Raw genomic sequence first — 12501 nt, 5'->3', positions numbered from 1 at the left:
AGTAAAAGGTGTATATGACAACATATTAAATTCTCATGGCCTGTTTCGAAGCTTATCTAATTTTAACCATTTTACCTCCATTTATGTCATTTTTATCTCATAAAAATCATAAATCATGCAAAATAAATCAAATTTATACCAAAATTTTACATACAATGATTAAAATATGCATATGAGGTCATATAAAAAATTCAAGATCAGAAACTTAGTCTAACTATTTTTAGCATTTTAAACACCAGAATGATTAAAATGAATTTATGGTGTTTAAAATGCTAAAAATAGTTAGACTAAGTTTCTGATCTTGAATTTTTTATATGACCTCACATGCATATTTTAATCATTGTATGTAAAATTTCATATAAATTTGATTTATTTTGCATAAATCATCAAATTTTCGTTTTAGGACCAGAATATATGACATGCAAAAAAATTCGTGGCTTAATCATATAAATCACAAATTTCTAGTTTTAATGTAGTCGAAAAAACTAAGCCGATTATGCATGCAACACTACAAAAATAATTAAAACAGGCGACAGATTTTGTCGACTGAAATCAGTCGCTAAAATCAATTTGGCAACTGATTTCAGTCGCCAAACGTCAGTCGTGGACTTTAGTCGCCTTTTCTAACTTTGGCGACTGAAAAATCAGTCGTCAAATGACAAAAATAGCGACTGAAATGGTAGTCGCCAAATTGGCGACTGATTTGAGGTAGTCGCCAAATTGGCGACTGAATTTCAGTCGCTAAATTTGGTTTTAGTCGCCAAATTTGGGTGACGTAGCCAATATCATTGAGTCAAATTTGGCGACTAAAAGGGGATTTGGCGACTGAAATTCAGTCCTCATTTTGGGGACTACCTCAAATCAGTCGCCAATTTGGCGACTGAATTGCAGTCGCCAAATCCCTTTTTCAGTCGCCAAAGCCACTGTATGTTTTGGTGGTTTTTTTCGTTTTCATTGCTAGCCAAATATTTACAACCTTCATACAAACCGATGTTCCACAACGCCATACATCCCAAATTTCAACACACACAACACCATACATTTCAACCCATCACCACCCATTTTCTCAAACTTCATTTCATATATTAAAAATGAAAGTTTTACAAGCTAAGCTATTCTAAAGTTCAAGTTTTACAAGCTTACATGCTAAAATCATCTTACTTGGAAGCCAACACCGGCTCCACTCCCCCCTTGTGGACCATGCGGATCAAAAGGATCGTAGTTGGGTCTAGGTCCGGGGTTACAACCTTGCCACCAATTCTCAAACATTGCCATTCTTTCCTTCATTTGGCTTTTTGGTCCGGGAACAATAAGTGACAAGAAGATAAATGGTCTTTTCATACATAACCAAGGTGGTAAGTTGTTTGGTGTGACCATAACGGGCCAACAAGAATACTACCTCCCAAAATTACCGAAAGGATCAAATTCATCTGTACACAAGCCAAGTCGTACATTGTAGGGTTCCTTGGCAAAATCAGGATACATCTGATCAAATCGTTTCCATTCTTCCCCATCACTAGGATGACTCATCTTCCCCGGAGCATGTGGGTTTTCTTTGTGCCATCTCATTTGTTCGGCAATGTTTTTGGTGGCATAGATTCTTTGAAGTCTTGGTGCGAGAGGAAAGTAAAACAATTGGTTACATGCTATTGGTTTCTTACTATTTTTGGCCCTCTTACTACCCTTGCCTTTTTTCAACACCAAAACTGTATCTCCTTCACTTGTCTCATATCTATCCGCCCCACAATCTTTACATTTGTCAAGCAAAACATCATCTTTCCAAAATAGCATACATCCTTCAGGACATGCATCAATCTTTTCATGCGGTAACTGAAGACCTTTAACTACTTTTTTGGTAGTATAGAAACTTCGGGTCATGATATTATCATCGGGAAAAGATTCCTCAAGGAACGAGGCAATGCCATCAACAGCAACAAATGCCATATTAAACTCACATTTCAAGGTAACTAGCCTAGAAGCGGCTTGTAACAATGTCATTCTGCTTCCTTCATACAAGGGTTTTTCTGAGGCTTTTAACATATCAAGAAAGGCTTTTGCTTGTGGGTGTGGCGGTTGTTCTACAGAAATGGTTGTATGGTCATCACTATTAAAAATAGTGGAATCCATAGCATCAACAACCTTCTCTCTATATGGGTTCTCATCATTTTGTATTTGTTGGGTGTGAGCTTGTTCATGAATTGGAGAATATGCTTCTCCATGTGAAATCCAATTGTAATAATTTGGCTTAAACCCGTTTATAATGAGATGTTCTTCTACTACAATGTCAAGCTGGTATTTCAGGTTTTTGCATTTGGCACATGGACACCTAAGTTTTTTGTCTACCAAGTCATATTCATCTTGTTGTTTAGCAAATTCAATAAACTCACTAACACCCTTTATAAATCTTGCGGTAGGACGTTTGTTCTTATTGGAATGGTCTAATCTTCCTTCATACATCCATGAACGTTCCAATCTCTTCATTTTAATCTAAAGAAGACCCCACAATAATTTAAACATTTTTAAAAAATAACAATAATATTACATACAAAATTTAAACATTATACTCCACATTATACAATAAACATATGTAAACAATATATAAATATGGTCAATAAGTAATCCATCTTCGAATGGGGTCCTTATCACTCCAACCTAAACCCGTCAATGTACGTTTTAAGTCACTAGCAAACACACTTGTAATTTATTAATGAGGAAAAAATTCGGCAAAGACAATTCCCTTGATTCTCCAAATACACATCTATGTAGAATAACTAATTACTCCACATATACATGTATTCGGAGAACATCAAAGGGATCACCACCAAACTCATTCCTCATTAATAAATCACAAGTACGTGTTTACTACCTAAATGACTTGAAACGTACAAAGACAGCCCAAAAATGGGGACTATTCAAGAATTACTCCTAATGAGTAATTCTTGAACGGGTACTAAATCAACATCAAATCAAACAACAACACAATCAAGTACTAAATTAATTAAGTCAATCAATAGCACAATTCAACCACATAATAAAGGTTTCTATCCTAAAGTGCATAGCATAATTTGAACTAAAATTAGTAAATTTAAAAGGTAACTGGTAAGAGGAGGTTACCTAATCAAGTAAAAGCAAAAATGAAAAGAAAACAAGAAGCAACAGCTACCGCGTACGGTGGTGCCTAGCAGCGCGGTGACAACCCTGAAAAGAGAAAAGAAAAACAAAAAAACAAGGTTATTCAACCTCAATTCATCAATAACATGAATTATCAAACTAAATTTATCAAAATCAAGTCCTAAAGAAGGTTCCACTTAGCTAATAGCTAATTTCTCTTAATCCAAAAGACGGTTCCACTTAGCTAATTCCATTAATGCAAAAGACGGTTTCACTTAGCTTAAACAATAATACAACGATTTCACTTAACTTAGTAATAATAATAATAATAATATTAATTAAGACGGTTCTACTTAGCTTAATACTAATGATAATGAGACGGTTTCACTTAGCTACCAACACCAAACACCACCCCACGACCCATCCCACCCACGCCCACCATGACCCACCCACGGACGAACCGCCACCCACCGAACCACCCCCACTCATAACCCTAAACCAAGACAAAAACCCCCTTAATCATTCCCTTTTAATTCAAACACAAATTAAACTAAATCTAACTACAAATTAAACTAAATCTAACTACAAATTAATCTAACATACTAACTACAAATAAATCTAACCAACTAACCACAAATTAATCAAACTAACTACAAATTAATCTAACAAATTAAACTAATTAAACTGAAATTAAACAAAAAAACTAACCTAATTTAAGAGGGTGGATGTGGCGGTGGAAATGGCGGTGGAAGGGTGGTTGTGTGGTGTTGTTCGTTGGTTGTGTCGTCGCCACTGTTTCGTCGCTCTTCCTTTGTTTTTGTTTCATAAAGAGTAAAGTAGGAGAGAGGAGCGCTGCTTTCTATTAAAAAATTTGGCGACTGAAATTCATTTTGGCGACTGAATTTCAGTCGCCAAATTGGCGACTACCCCTAAATCAGTCGCCAAATTTAAAATATCGGTCGCCATGTTTGATTCCCTTTTTAAAAAAGCCAGTCGCCAAATTTCGGTCGCCTGTTTTAGTTTTTCTTGTAGTGCAACAACCAAAGCTCTGATACCACTTGAAAGGATTCGTTAACCCCTTAATAAAATTCATTTTAATTAGATCTAAATTAACCATTGATTTAGTCTTTGTGAATCTAGTGCATGCATAACTTAAAATAAGAATGAGGAGAAAACGATTTTCTTACATTACGGAAATAGGATTAGGGCACAAGCAAGAACACCTTTCTTACTTGTTCTTGAGCTCAAAAATTGGATGATTCCTTTTGTCCCAAATGTATGAGAACCTCCTTTCAATTGCTCCAAGACTATCCCAAAATCCTATTAATATTATTAACTAAATGATATAAGTAGTTTACCTTAAATTTTAATCTAATAAAAATTACTACAGACTTAGTAATATGTTTGTGATATTAGATCTAAGAACAAAACTTATTACATAAAATAATTTATGTATTTTTAGGAGAGAATATGGAAGAATAGAAAATCATCATCTCATAAGAGTGAATGAGTGAATGAATGAATAATGTATAAGAGAAACTTGTTCTCTTTTTAGATGGGATGTTGCCGGTTGGAGGAGGGAACCAAGGCCAATGCATGGCCTTTGCTTTTAGCTTTTTCTCTTATCTAAAACATAGGCATGCAAGACTATATTGTAGGGTTATGATGGTGTCTAGTATTATAATTAAAATAAACACCCCACTATCCCCAAAACCCCTTCCATTTTCGGTCCATTTCATAAAATGGAAATCCATTTTATTTTGTCAAATGTCAATTGTCAACCACAACATGTCACATGTATCATGTAATCAAGTAATTTATTATATTAATGCATATTTAACAATTAAATATCATTACATAAATTAATTAAATTACATATTATAAATTATCTAGTAACTCATAATAACATGTGTATAAAATGGGTCATGTTAATATAATTCACAATATTTTTTAATTATAATTAATCATTAATTGTTTTCTTAATTGTTTTATAAACAATAATCAATTTTAGTAATATAACATATTAATTACTAAATTGAATCTTATTTAATCAACTTACAATAAGATATAATTTTCTCTGTTATATATCAATTTTGTTCAATTCAAGGATTTATTCAATCTGTATCGTCATAGAATTGATTAACTTTATAATTGAGGGAATCGTCCTTTAGGAGTGACCTTAAGGGATCAACTGATCACCACCGTTAAAACGACAGTAATATCAAACTCTAGTCATCCAATCATTACCGATTAATGTTGACTAGTTGACTTATATAAATGAATCATCCCTTACGTATTCTTATCATGAGTTTTAATAATGTGATCACTCTATTGTTGAGGACACATACTCCAACATAACAGGTTTCGAACCATTACTTAAACTTGCCCTGGCTTTGGTAGGGTTGGTTACTGGTGTTTGGGTCGATCTTTGTGGTGGTGCTCTAATGGTTAAAGGTGGTAACTTAGGTGTGGTTGCCAGAATTTCGAATGAGGTGGTGTTGGTTGGGGTTTGTTCATAAATCGTATTTTGGATGTTGGAGCTGTTGTCGTAGCTACCTCGATGGGAAATGGACACCGTCACTGGAACCACCGTGAGTTAGAGGTGATGATAGTGGTGTTTTATGGTGGTGTGGTGTTTTGTGGTGGTTGTGGTATGGTGTTTGGTTGTGTGTGTTGTGGGTGTTGTTGTTGAGTCGAATTCAGGAGGTTGGTTAGGGCGTGGTTACGGGTGACGTGGGTGGGGCTCGACCGTGGGGAAGGTGGTAGGTAGGGCTAACCGTGTTGGTGGGTGACAGACCACGGTGAGGTAGAGGTGTTTGGGTCGTGTTTTGTGGTGTCTTAAGGGTGGTTTTGGACTCAGTTGTGGGGGGTAGTTCGTGGGTTTTGGTTTGTTATCGAGATGGGTTTTGGTTTAGTAAATCACTTATGTTATAATTAATAAATATAATTAATTAATAATTAAGAGTATGATGTAGTTAGTAATTATATTATTATTTGGCTTAGGTGACGGGTTTGTTGAGGAGTACTTTTGATTACTGCTTGGATTGCTATTCCAGAGTATTGGCTGAAAAGGTAGGATAACTACTCAGCAAGATCATTATAATTATCTTGTGAGCAATGTGTGGTGAATGAAAGATAGCTTTTGGCTAAATTGTGGTGTGACTTATATTTTATGATTAGTCATATTGAATTGTAAGCACTTCATCAGTTTATTATTGTTCTGTATGGATAAATATATATAGGAAGGCCCCAGGCTTTAGTCTCTGAAGGATTGCATGAGAATTGGATGGTCCCAGGATTAGTCTCTGGTGGATAGTGGATATGCTGAAAGAGCAAAAGAAGGAGAAAGGTTAGAAAAGGAAGACTGAGACTACGAGTAAGGGTGGTGGGAGCAAGAAGCATAATGGTAATCAACTCCGTTCCTATTTCTTGAATAGTGCGCCAGCTGGAGGTTCAGGTAGTGGTAGTATGGGTCGAACTAGGCCGATTGGTATTAGTTGGATTAATTGCTTCAGGTGTGGAATGTCGGGTCATAAAATCATTGATTGCAGAGTTAATCTGGGTGGCCAAGGAAGAGGATATAATAACATTAATCAAAGTGGGTAATTTCGAACTCCCATGTTGAGCTCTGGGAATATTCAGAGGTCGGGAGGTGGAAGCTCTCACAGGAGCAACAACAACTATTCTAATTACAACCGTTTTAATAACAATCAAAGCAATGCGAGTGGATATTTTCAGAAGATAATGAATGGAGGAAATCAGCAAAATTGATCAGCATCAGCTAGTCAGGGAGGAGCTAAGAGTAGTGAAATACTTTTTTTGATGTGGAAGGAAGCAGATGAGGAGGATGCTCATGTTGTCATTAATACCTTTCTTTTTAATTCTAAGCCTGCCTTTATTTTGTTTGATTCGGGGGCAACCCATTCTTTCATTTCAAGTGAGCATGCTAGAGCCTTAGAATTAGACTTAGTTGATGTTATTAAAGATGTTATAACTATACCTTTGGGAGAGTCTATACCTTGTAATCGAGTCTATATAGAAGTACCTATTAAGTTTGGGGAGGTTATTTTTCATTCTGACTTAATTGAGTTTCCCTTGGGAGGTTTTGAGGTAATCTTAGAGATGGATTTGTTTGGAAAATATAAAGCCTTTATTCATTGTCACCAAAATAAAGTCACCTTGAGGGGACCTAAGGAAGTAAGGGTGTCTTATAAGGGATATGTAGTTAAACCCAAGATAAAACTTATCTCAACTCTTACCTTAAAATCTTGCTTGAGAAACGGCGGACAGTTGTTCTCATGTCATGTGAGGGATACCAGCGAAGAAAAAGAACCGACGGCATCTATAGCTGTAGTGAGGGATTTTCAAGATGCTTTTCCAGATTAGATTCCAGGGTTACTAACAAAAAGGAATATTGATTTTGGCATTGACTTAAAACCTGGGACGAGACCTATTTCTAAAGCACCTTATAGGATGAGACCTAAAGAGTTGGAAATACTTAAAAAGCAATTGGAGGAGTTGTTGCATAAGGGTTATGTGATACTTAGTGTGTCACCTTGGGGAGCACCTATTTTGTTTGTTAATAAGAAGGATGGGAGTATGAGGTTGTGTATAGATTACGGGGAGTTGAATAATGTGACGATTAAGAATCGGTACCCTTTACCTCAAATTGATGACTTGTTTGACCAGCTAAGTGGGGTTGAAATATTTTCTATGATTGATTTGAGGTCGTTACCATCAATTGAGAATTAAGGATGAGGATATCCCTAAGACTGCATTTAGGACTAGATACGGACACTATGAATTTGAGGTTATGCCATTTGGATTGACTAATGCACAAGCAGTCTTCATGGACTTAATAAACCGAGTGTTTAGTCCCTATCTGGATCAGTTTGTAGTTGTCTTTATCGATGATATCCTACTGTATTCTAATGTTAAGGAGGAACATGAGAAGCATTTAAGGATTGTGTTGCAGACTTTGAGAGAGAATAACTTTTACGCCAAGTTGATTGAATGTGAGTTTGGTTGGGGAAAATTGCCTTTTGGGTCATGTGGTGCCTAAACATGGAGTGTCAGTGGATCCAAGTAAGATTGAAGCAGTTGCCAAGTGGGAAAGGCCGAAAAATATAGGGAATATTTGGAGTTTTCTGGGGTTGGCTGGTTATTATAGGAAGTTTGTAAAAGACTTCGCAAAAATAGCTAAGTCATTGACTACGTTGATGAGGAAGGAGAATAGGTTTAAATGGAATGTGAGTTGTGAGAAGGCATTCCTAACCATAAAGAAGCGCCTGACTACAACTCCTATTCTTGCTTTACCTAAAGGGAATGAGAATTTTTAAGTTTATACCGATGGCTCAAAAAATAGGTTGGGGTGTGTGTTGATGCAAAATAGGAAGGTGATATAGCCTATGCCTCGAGACAGTTGAAGCCATATGAGGAGAATTACCCTACCCATAACTTGGAGCTGGGACCTGTGGTGTGTAATACCCTTTATTTTATTACCTCGGTCAAAGGCTAGTCAACGGTAAATGGGTATATATATTTTATAAAATAATATTATATTGCATTTATACGAGTTATGTATGAGACGGAAAAATATAATAATAATAATAATAATAATAATAATAATAATAATAGTAATATACGATAAATGCATATATATATATATATATATATATATATATATATATATATATATATATATATATATATATATATATATATATATATATATATATATATACACACGTATACTACCATATTAACTACCCTATATGTACCTCACTCACCTTATCCACTCATCCTATCCTCACCATAACCTCATCTTATCCTAACAAAATCCACCAAGATTTCATACAGAGAAAGAAGAGAGAAAAGAAAAAGAGATATTTTGCCCTCCGACTCGAGATTGTAAGGTAATACCTTCTTAAATTAGTTTATACATTATTTAATTTATACCATTGACCCGCCTTGACCTTGACCCGCCTTAGGAACATCGTTGACCACTAAGGGACCGTCGTTGACCGTGTATTTAGGGGTTTGACTGAGACATTTTACGGGTTTATTGTTGTTGTTGTTGTGCAACCGTCTTAAGACAGGCTTTTAACCCCCTTACCATGACTGATCTGGGTTGGTGTTAGGACGGTTGTGCCATGGGTTGAATGGGGGTTATAGTGGTGGTCATGGGCGGTTCACTGGGTGGCGTTAGGTGGCAGAAAAACGGGTTCGAAGGAGGGCATATGGGTTGTGTCGTGGTTGTTGGTTGCTAATGTTGCTGTCGGTATAAGGCCACTCTTAGGGTCGCGTATGGTGGTGGTCATGGGTGGCGACCACCGTGGATAGGTGGGGCAGTGGTGGTGCGATTGGCGGTGGCTGTCACGGTTGTTTAGTGGTGGTTTTGGTTGGGTCTCGAGTATGTGTGTGTCGGATTATGTTGTTGTTGTTGGGCGGCTTTTTGGGTCGTGGTTATGGCTGCATTAGGCGACTGACCACCATGGTCAGGTGTGGGGGGAAGGTGGTCCACGCTGGTGATGGATGTGGTGGTGGTTGGCCGTTGTTTCATGGTTATTTTGGCGGTAAAGCACACGGTTCAAACCGTGTGTTTCTGTGGGGAATAACGGTTTTTTGGTTGAGTTTGAGACGGGTTTTCATTATTTTATAATGGGTATGAGTCGGGATTTGCCCATGTGGTTGGCGAGTAATTGAGACGGGATTTAAATAACTTTAGACTGGTTTTTATTTAATTAGTTGAATTCATATTTAATATAATTAGATTGCTTAGTAATTATATTTAATTATTATAATTAGGTGCCGATTTTATGGAGGAGCGCATTTGTATCCGTTTGCTTGCTTATTTGACGTTATTGTTAAAAGGTAGGTTTATCCAACTTAGTTTCAATATTGTGTTAATTTGCTAAATGAGTCATTGGTCATCAATTGCATTGAATGAGTTGGTAATTGGCAGGTTATATGGTATCTTGCGTATTTGTGTTGTTTTTTATGTCGGAGGACATGTTTGGTTATTTGTTGTTGAGGAGACGTGAGGCGGTTGGGAAACTGTCTCACGCTCGGGTTGCCTCTTGTAGCTTCCCATCCCAAGAAGGATGTGAACATTAATGATTGAGTTTGGAGGGACTCGTGTAGTTAAGACACGACGTCTGGTTGGGGACCCGGTTGGCTTCCGGGCCCAGTCCGTCTGGGCGTGTCCCAGTACCTATTTGTGAGTTGTGGTGTCGTGGGCGTGTCCCTGGTACCGGTTGTGGTGGGTACATCTGGGCGTGTCCCGGTACCGCGCGTAGTGGTTGTTTGATAGCATTTCATTCATGTCACAGTCATGTTGCATATTCACACACTTGTGTCATGTCACACTTTGTTTATTGAAACTGACGTTTGTGTGTCTGTGTAATTGTCACCTATTTCAGGGGTGGCCTGTGTCGATCCATATAATATTTTCGATCATATGGGAAGCAGGTTGAGTACAGGTTTTCCTTGTTAACATGATCGGGATTTGGGCCGCGCTTTGGACTCGGAGTCGTGTAGCATAGCATAGATGACATAGATGGTAGTCAACTTGTAATTTGAATCGCTCACATTTATTCATTCGTTTACATTTATGTAATCACTAAACTTGTTATTAATTTAAAGAAGTTTCTTAATTGTAATTTCGATTTCACGGCCTCGGGAAATCGAGACGGTAGCATATCTTAATTACCTTAGCCGGGTAAGAAGGGGGTGTTACATGGTGTTTGCACTAAAATCGTGGCCCCATTACCTTTATGGAGCTACTTTTAAAGTCATTTGTAACCACTTGAGTTTGAAGTATAATTATAGCCAGAAGGAGTTAAACAAGAGACAAAGAAGATGGATTGAGTTAATTGGAGACTATGATATGAAGATAGTCTATTATGAAAGGATGGCAAATGTGGTGGTAGATGCCTTAAGTAGGAAATATGTCCATGCTATATGCACTGCCATGTCAAGGGTGAGGTCGCTTGAAGAAGTGGAGAAAATGGGGATTTCGATGATTAAGAAAGGTGATTCCATTGGGGATTTCATTGGATATTTGACGATTGAGCTGTGAGCTATATGCTGAGATCAAAGAGCTGCAGAAGGCGGACCCAAGAATCCAAAAGTGGCATGAGGCTATAGGATGTGCCGTGAGCACTAAGCCTTATTCTAAGTTCGAGATTCATGCAGATGACAGTCTTCGATTTGCTGGAAGGTGGTAAGTACCTGATAATGAGGAATTTAAGAGAAAGATTCTTACTGATGGGGACCCAATTGAAGATATGGATCGATTGACTAAGTCAGCTCACTTCATTCCTATGAAAGATACGTGGAGTAAGGCTGAGTTGGCTAAGGCTTATATAAAGTTTGGGGTGAAGCTTCATGGTGTACCTAAAGACATCATTTCTGATCGTGAATCAAGGTTCATTTCTAAGTTTTAGCAGGAGTTACAATCTTTGATGGGGATCCAATTGAAGATGAGTACAACATTTCATCCAGCTATGGATGGTCAGATTAAAAGGACTATTCAAACACTGGAGGATATAATGAGAGCCTCTGTGATGGATTTTGGTGGATCATGGGAGGAGAGGTTGGATTTGATAGAGTTTTCTTATAATAAAAGTTACCATCCTAGCATTAGCATGACACCTTTTGAGGCGTTATATGGAAGGAAGGTCTGGATTCGAGTTTGTTAGGATGACAGGTCAGATGCTGTTGTTTTGGGACCTAAAATGATTCGGGAGATGGTGGAGCAAGTGCAAGTAATTGGACAGAAGATGCGTGTTGCGCATGATAGACAAAAGAGTTATGCGGATTTAAAGAGAAGTGAGATAGAATTTACTATGGGGGACAAAGTGTTGCTAAAGCCGTTACCTATGAAGGGTTTGGCGAGGTTTGGGAAGAGAGGCAAGCTGAGTCAGAAATGTATTGGACCATATGAGATCTTGGACAGAGTTGGAGAAGTGGCATATCGATTAGCATTACTTCCAGCTTTGAATAAGATCTATAATGTGTTCCATGTTTTCGAGTTAAGGAAGTATGTGAGTGATCCTACCTATGTGTTTGAACCTGAGCATGTTTAGATAGATGAGCAGTTGTCGTATATATATTGAAGTACCTAAAGAGATTTTAGATTGAAAAGTGAGAAAGCCTTGTAACGGTGAGACAGCCTTGGTGAAAGTTTTGTGGACCAAGAATTATGTAGAGGAAGCTACCTCGGAGGCTGAAGCTACAATGAGAGAAAAGTATCCTATTCTTTTTTATTAAGTATATTGGATAAGAGGACGTAACCCTTTTTTTAGGGGGATGTGATGTAACACCTTGTGTTTGATGACATTTTGGTGATAAGTTTTATAATGAAAGTGTCTTTCATCGATTAAAACT

At 37.3% G+C, this 12501-nt stretch overlaps 1 protein-coding gene across 1 annotated transcript; it reads left to right on the top strand.

Moving 5' to 3' along the window:
- The first annotated feature begins 11023 nt into the window (after positions 1-11023).
- Positions 11024-12200, top strand: LOC141629548 (uncharacterized). The gene is made up of 3 exons (XM_074442529.1): positions 11024-11144; positions 11341-11539; positions 11822-12200. Exons 1-3 carry the CDS (start codon positions 11024-11026, stop codon positions 12198-12200), a joined length of 699 nt encoding a protein of 232 aa, XP_074298630.1.
- The last annotated feature ends 301 nt before the right edge of the window (positions 12201-12501 follow it).

This window comes from Silene latifolia, chromosome Y, assembly GCF_048544455.1.
Source record: "Silene latifolia isolate original U9 population chromosome Y, ASM4854445v1, whole genome shotgun sequence".
Taxonomy (NCBI): Eukaryota; Viridiplantae; Streptophyta; class Magnoliopsida; order Caryophyllales; family Caryophyllaceae; genus Silene; species Silene latifolia.
This window is presented reverse-complemented; position numbering and strand designations above follow the sequence as displayed.

Bases quoted from the DNA above. Each gene is read 5' to 3' on its own strand.
- LOC141629548 (XM_074442529.1), top strand. From the start codon at position 11,024: ATGGCAAATGTGGTGGTAGATGCCTTAAGTAGGAAATATGTCCATGCT. The intron at 11,145-11,340 runs GTGATTCCATTG...GAAGGTGGTAAG, and splicing joins GATTTCGATGATTAAGAAAG to TACCTGATAATGAGGAATTT. The intron at 11,540-11,821 runs GTTCATTTCTAA...TTAGGATGACAG, and splicing joins ATTTCTGATCGTGAATCAAG to GTCAGATGCTGTTGTTTTGG.